Source organism: Cyclospora cayetanensis, unplaced genomic scaffold (assembly GCF_002999335.1).
Source record: "Cyclospora cayetanensis isolate NF1_C8 unplaced genomic scaffold, CcayRef3 CcayRef3_contig_283, whole genome shotgun sequence".
Classification (NCBI taxonomy): domain Eukaryota; phylum Apicomplexa; class Conoidasida; order Eucoccidiorida; family Eimeriidae; genus Cyclospora; species Cyclospora cayetanensis.
The window spans coordinates 1-6,074 of NW_020312240.1; the positions used below are offsets into that span (position 1 = coordinate 1).

General features: G+C 46.5%; 1 protein-coding gene across 1 annotated transcript; it reads left to right on the plus strand.

Annotated features, from left to right (window-relative positions):
• Nucleotides 1-2,933: 2,933 nt before the first annotated feature.
• On the plus strand, nucleotides 2,934-4,640 carry LOC34620619 (uveal autoantigen with coiled-coil domains and ankyrin repeats). Its single transcript, XM_022733863.1, has 4 exons — nucleotides 2,934-3,150; nucleotides 3,341-3,487; nucleotides 3,929-4,092; nucleotides 4,338-4,640. Exons 1-4 carry the CDS (start codon nucleotides 2,934-2,936, stop codon nucleotides 4,638-4,640), a joined length of 831 nt encoding a protein of 276 aa, XP_022588616.1.
• The last annotated feature ends 1,434 nt before the right edge of the window (nucleotides 4,641-6,074 follow it).

A 6,074-nucleotide genomic window follows, 5' to 3' on the forward strand; every position in this document is an offset into this window, starting at 1 on the left:
AAGCTCTTAGAGTTTTTGCTTGTACCTGCACTGCCGGATTATGTGTACCAATTAATCGTTGAAGCGGATGATTTGTTAGAAGCTGTATGAGGATACTGAGGAGCGCTGGTTCCCTTAGGCTTTCTGCTCTGTTCCACTTAAGACTGTATGCTAGAGCGGAATGTCACATCCCCAACATCTAGAAGCTTTAACTCCCAAATGAAAATTTACTTTCAAGCCCAAGAAGCAGGGGTCATACTCATGATCTCCTGGCACGTCGATGCTCGCTGATTCGTGAAAGTTTCAGAAATCGGTTGTTTAATTGCCGTGTCACTGGCCATCCTGCGACTGTGTGACGTGACACTTGGGGTAATAAAGTAAGCCGGTGGTAAAGGAGCTGCTTGTTTGCGTTGTGGCTTCAGTGCAAGACAGTTTTCCATTTCTCAATAAAGTGACCCACTACTAGATTGTCCTGCTTGAGCTGTTCTCAATACAGTGACCCACTGATGGATTGTCCTGCTTGAGCTGTCTCAGCTCTCCCTCAGCTTGTTGACATACTGCTATTACCGTAAAAGCCGGACCCAGAGCTTGCGTAAACCCTTGAAGTGTACTTATACCTGCAGGCAGACGAGTTCCTCTACATGAATAGGATTACCACTGAAAGGCTTCTACTTTCAATAAACCTGCCAGAAGGAGCACCAATTTCTCTTAACCTGCAAGTCACAAAGCAAGGCGCATATCCGAAAGGCTTAGAGCCTCTTTACGTGATTGTCCATCCTTTCAGCCACCACATTTTTCTTGTCGCCATGACATTGGCGCTTTCGTAGACCTTGTATGGGTTGAGGGTTCATGGCTTCCTGCTAGCTGTGGAGCTACTGCGTGCACACGAGCTCACACTTCACCTACTGCCTCTTCAACACGTATTGTGCCAGATCCAATATCCATTGTTGATTGCTTTGCGTTCTTTCGTTTGATTTCAAATTAGGTAATACTACTGAACTACCAATTGGCTTGATCGAAGCAAGACGATTGGTACAAAATGAATTGTCCTGATATCACACTCTATTTAGCAACCTTGAAATAGCGGGGAACTGCCTCATCAATCGATGGAGCACTACTAGCTGTAACAATATATTTAAGGTCTCCGTAGAAGGATCTTTAACTTCAGACTGTTCACAAAATCGATATCAAAATATTGAATGTTGTCCACGAAGAACTCACGCCTTCCCCCGCCCGGCCACCTCAGAATTACCAAATTGAGAAGGGAGGGGCATCAAGGGTGCAAAAGTGCACCCTATAAGCATCGGGACGATTCACAGCTAGTTGCATCCAGCGCGCACGCATATAACATTGAATGCTTTTGTGCCAAGCTAACGATTCACTGCAAAAAAGAATCTACAAACGCAGGTAAACCAAGTCGTCATTTATTTACCAGCTGTTGATTAAATATGCCAGCGCTGTTCTATTGTAACTTATCCCGCTACAGCGTGCATGTTTCAGGAAGCCAAGGAGGAGCGATACCAGACAGGGACAGAGTTCCATAGTTTCCGCAACATGTAAAGGTGCACATGTTACAGCAGTTGCAGTTTCTCAAACAACTATCAGGTGAATTTGTCAGCACCAGCTTCTGCGTTGAAAGAGTCAATTTCCTCCCCTCACAACTAGATCGCTTCTGTGAAGGTGTAAAGGGCGAAGGCGACTGAACTCTCTGAACTCAATCTCCCGAGGAAAGTGGGAGCTGTGAAAATATTTTTCTCAAAACTCCATCAGCAGTGAAGATCTACTTGTTCCTACAAAGGAGCAAAGCTACAAACACAGGGGATTGACACACAAACTGTAAGGGCTATGGCAGGGGAGAGGCACACACGAGAGAGATACTGGGCCAACAAGGACGCTCAAAGAGAATCAGTTAATGCAAGTATGAATGAGACAATACATATCTTGCGCTAGATTCGCAGAGCGTGAAAAGAGGCCTTCAACTCCAAACGGCTGACGGCTGCCAGAGCACGTGAGCCGGGGCTGTATTGCCTGTCTGAGTAGTAACAGTATTGAGAGCTAAGTGCGTCATGTCAGCTTGCGAATTAAGAGAGACATTAGTAAAAAGAGAAGGGGTGGGAGCGCCGGGGAGCATAAAGTGATGCACTAGAGCGGCTAGCCGCTGCAGCCGTCCCGCCGGGCGTGAGCCCTAGGTTGAGGCGCAGCCGATTGCTCATCCACTCTGCCATCTTTGAGTCCTCCTCTCCAGCATTATTGCATAAATCCCAGCATATATCATGCTATCCGTATTCTTGACGCTAAAAATACGCTTGTTTCCTCTCTCCGTTCTCTGCCAGTCGCAGGTGATTCATTGCGCTGTTGGCGCAGCAAGAGTCTGTCGTTCCTCTCGATGCGAATAACCAGCCTAAGCTCTCGATAGCCCATGGAGATGCCCTCGCCCTCCTTCTGTTGCTTCTTATATAGTATAAGCCATATCCGCTTCTCCTGATTCTCCGTGTCTCTCTTAGGGCTGACGCACCAGCTATCTACACACCCGAAGCTGCGGGGGGCCGCCGACGCCTGAGCTTGCTGCCCTTTTCCCGGTAAGTTAGAATTTCTTCGTCCCCACTGCCGTGTTTTGGCTTCCAGTGTATATACCGAAGGATAAAATCTGAAGAGGGGGGGAGTTGGCTGCGAAGGTTAACCATGAAAGCGGCTGCTTAGTTGAGTGGACCAGGGAAAGTCGAGAAAAAAAGGTGCAGGAGAGGTGGAAGGAGGCCCAGAGGTGCATTCTAGTCAACATATTTAGTCAAAATGGTTTCTTCTACGCTTCCAATAGCATGCTTCCCAACGTTTATCTGTTCCTCTTCGGGCAACGTGAACTGTTCGCCCTTGTGTTGATGTATGCACTCAGCTGCTTGTACTCAGGGGCGCTTGCAGGTTTTACCTTTTACCACTTATTCCCAAGAACTGCAACAATGGGTCAGGGACTTACGACTCAGGAGAAGCACAACATCAAGCGTGAAATCTACACGCTGTATCCTGGCCTAGAGCAGCAGCTCGAAATGGCATTCAGTTGCCACGACATTGAAGGAGCCCTTGCGCTGCCCTACGCCACCCTAGAGCCCGTCATTCGTCATTTGCTCATGCAATATGGACTTATTGAATATGTGACACGCTTTAGCAAAGAATCTGGTTCGTTCACTAAACTCCACTAGAGAGCGGAAAACATCCAACGAATGAGGCATCTTACATTTCTGTTTCTTTACCATTAAGCGGCACTACACACGACATGTAAACAATTGAGATTGTATTAAAGTGCAGGCGCTCTGATCTTAGTGTTGCAGAAGGACTCACCACATAATTTTGTTTCTTTTCTTTACAGGCGCCCTTGACCCTTCCCACATACGCCATGAACTGGCGGAGTTTGGAGTGGCTACGACACGTCTGTTTGGAGACGCAGCACTCAGCGTAGATGACTTTAAAAGCCTTGCAGTTGTTTGGCTGAAAAAGATCCTGGACACTCACGCCGGTGAGTCATGATCAGTCGGGGACTTGGCAGAGTCGGCATGTCCACGTCCAGTGCTGCTTGATTTCTACTTCTGAGTTGCCCATGTGACTTTTCGCATTTTGTGATATTGTTCGTGAACATTCATGCAACTGAGGGATCTAAACAAAGGCGAAAATGCCGTTCGTTTTTCGCCTTTCTCGTTTCAAGATCGTTTGCTCTTCGGGTGACCTCGGTTAGTTATCGTGAGAGTTCGGGCATGCGAGAATGCTTGGTTGTTTAATACGTGAAGGTACTTATGTGCATAAATAGCTCGTCATATTCTGGCTCTTTGCCTACAACGGTCCTCCTCGTGTGAAAATTCAATTTCACTTGAAGCTCATCTTCTAGGTACCTGGTCGCTTCACTTTTCGTTTAATACACTTCGGTATTTTTGCTGGTGTATTGTTTGCAATATATATGTAGATGATCAGGCAGAGTGGATGGAGAAGCTGCGCGCCGACCAAGAAGAACAGAGTGCCAACTATGCAAGGGCCATGAAGGAGTTTCAGGAACAGTATGTCAAGCAGCAAGCAATCTATCAACAGGGCCTTGAAGAGCAACAAAGACAAATACAAGATTGGAACAGGGTTCGTTCAGGCAGACGACAAATATGTACTAAGAGACTAATCAACTACATGTCCATTTCGTCCTTTGTACTTCGCTATATATACACATATATATATAGTGACTGTAGTGTATCATAAATTCTCTCTCATACATATAACGCAGGAGTTACCTAGTCAGAGAAAAGCCAGAGTAGCCGTAAGGTACTGCAACAGATCGATTTGCGCTTTAACGTTATAGCTGCTCTGCCCTATCTTCGCTGCTGCAGCTACTTGAGGATGCACAAAAGACCCAACAGCAGATATATGATGAAGAAGTACGAAGGATGAAAGAGATACAAGACCGCGAAGCTAGAGCATCTGAGATAGCACAGCAAGAAGAGCTGGAGCTTATTCGGAAGTATCAACATAAACTTGAAGAAATTGCCAAATCCGAGGGAGGCAAATGTTTCGTCTACCCAGCAAGCAAAACTCCTTACGGCGCTTGCGCGTCCGCTGGTGCTCAAGAGCCATGCAGGCGAAAGCGAAATCATGCGCGCAAAGAAAACAGGCTTGCTAAGGGCTGCTGTTAGCTCCCCTGAATGTTGGAGCTAGCTAAGGCTCGCGCTCAGGCTAAAGTGAATCAATCCAACTCTACAAGCACGTCACTGTAAAGCGGAGGGACTGCAGCACGAGGAATGTACAGGCTGGTCAGTTAGAGTGGCGGATTTTTTCAGCACATCTGAAGCCCTCTGATCCATATGTGTTACCTTAACAAGTGGTATATTCTTATTGCCTTCCTCCTCTTCAGAAAGAGGTAAACGTAGCCGGAAATCCAGCGACCGAGGAAAGCAAGGAAAACATGAGTATGTCAATCCTGCTTTTCGCTTGAAGAACAAAGGCCCAATACCGTGCGAAGGTGCTTTGTTGTTGAGATCCCTGAAGCAAAGGATATATAGCAGGTCCTAGGTTACATCATGACCTGTTCCTCGCCCGTCGGACCCCGGGTCCCCTTTGTTTCTGGTGGGCTAGAGGGTACTCCAACGGTTTAAGAACTACCAAAGAGTTTTAGACAGATACAGTTGCCTCAATGTGTGCTGCCTCATAGGGGTTGCTGCTCTTCTAGAGCTCTTATTTCAGATGATGCTGTTTGTCAGTGGTGGAAGGGGGCAGGACGTTGGAGCGAATGGAGCAATGCCTTTCTAGTTCCAGGCAAAAAATGAAGGGGGAGGTCCAAGTGTTTTTTTGTGCATTATAGTTTTTAAATACATCTGCAACTAATGCAAGGAGTGACCACAGCTGGGACCACACTGTAAAGGGTAAGGTCCCCAGTTTTTAGAACTATTTAACCACTCATCCCGGCGCAGCTGCAAGAAATTGGGTTGAATTTGAGCTTTAAAAGGGAATGTGTAGCTCATGATCCTTGGGAATATAAAATTCGGCGGAGACCAGATCCTCGCAGCGGTGGTGACCCGGAGGAAGATGTGTCTGACCAGCATTTATTGAGTGTCGTTTCTTCCAATTCATATGCTAGGAACAGAAATTATCAGTAGTTCGAAGGAAAAATTACAGCATTGTTTGATTGAAGGAGGTAAAAAACCAACGAACATACCCTTCAGTGGTGCAAATGGGGCCTTCGAACGTGCCTACCAGACTCAAGCTGTCTCTTAGAGTGAAGAACATCTGCATCAGTGGGCCCTCCTTCTTAAAAGGGTATCCCTGATTTTAAAAATGAGCCTGTGGCAACCAAGGCCTGGCAAAGGTTAATGCATAAACCGCTTGGTAGCATAATTTTACGCCAGAAGTGAATCTCGACAAGGCCTAACACCTATTTGAATTTCCAAGGGGGTTCCCACAATTGCCTGTAGGGAACAAGGCAATAATGGTCTAAGACTCATGCTTAGAGCATTGTTAACGAGCCTGATTTTAATGTTCGTGATTGATGATAGCCTATATAGGCAAGCCACTGTGTTATCCACCATTGAAGTCTGAAAGGGACAAAACCAAACAGGAGAGCAAACATACGC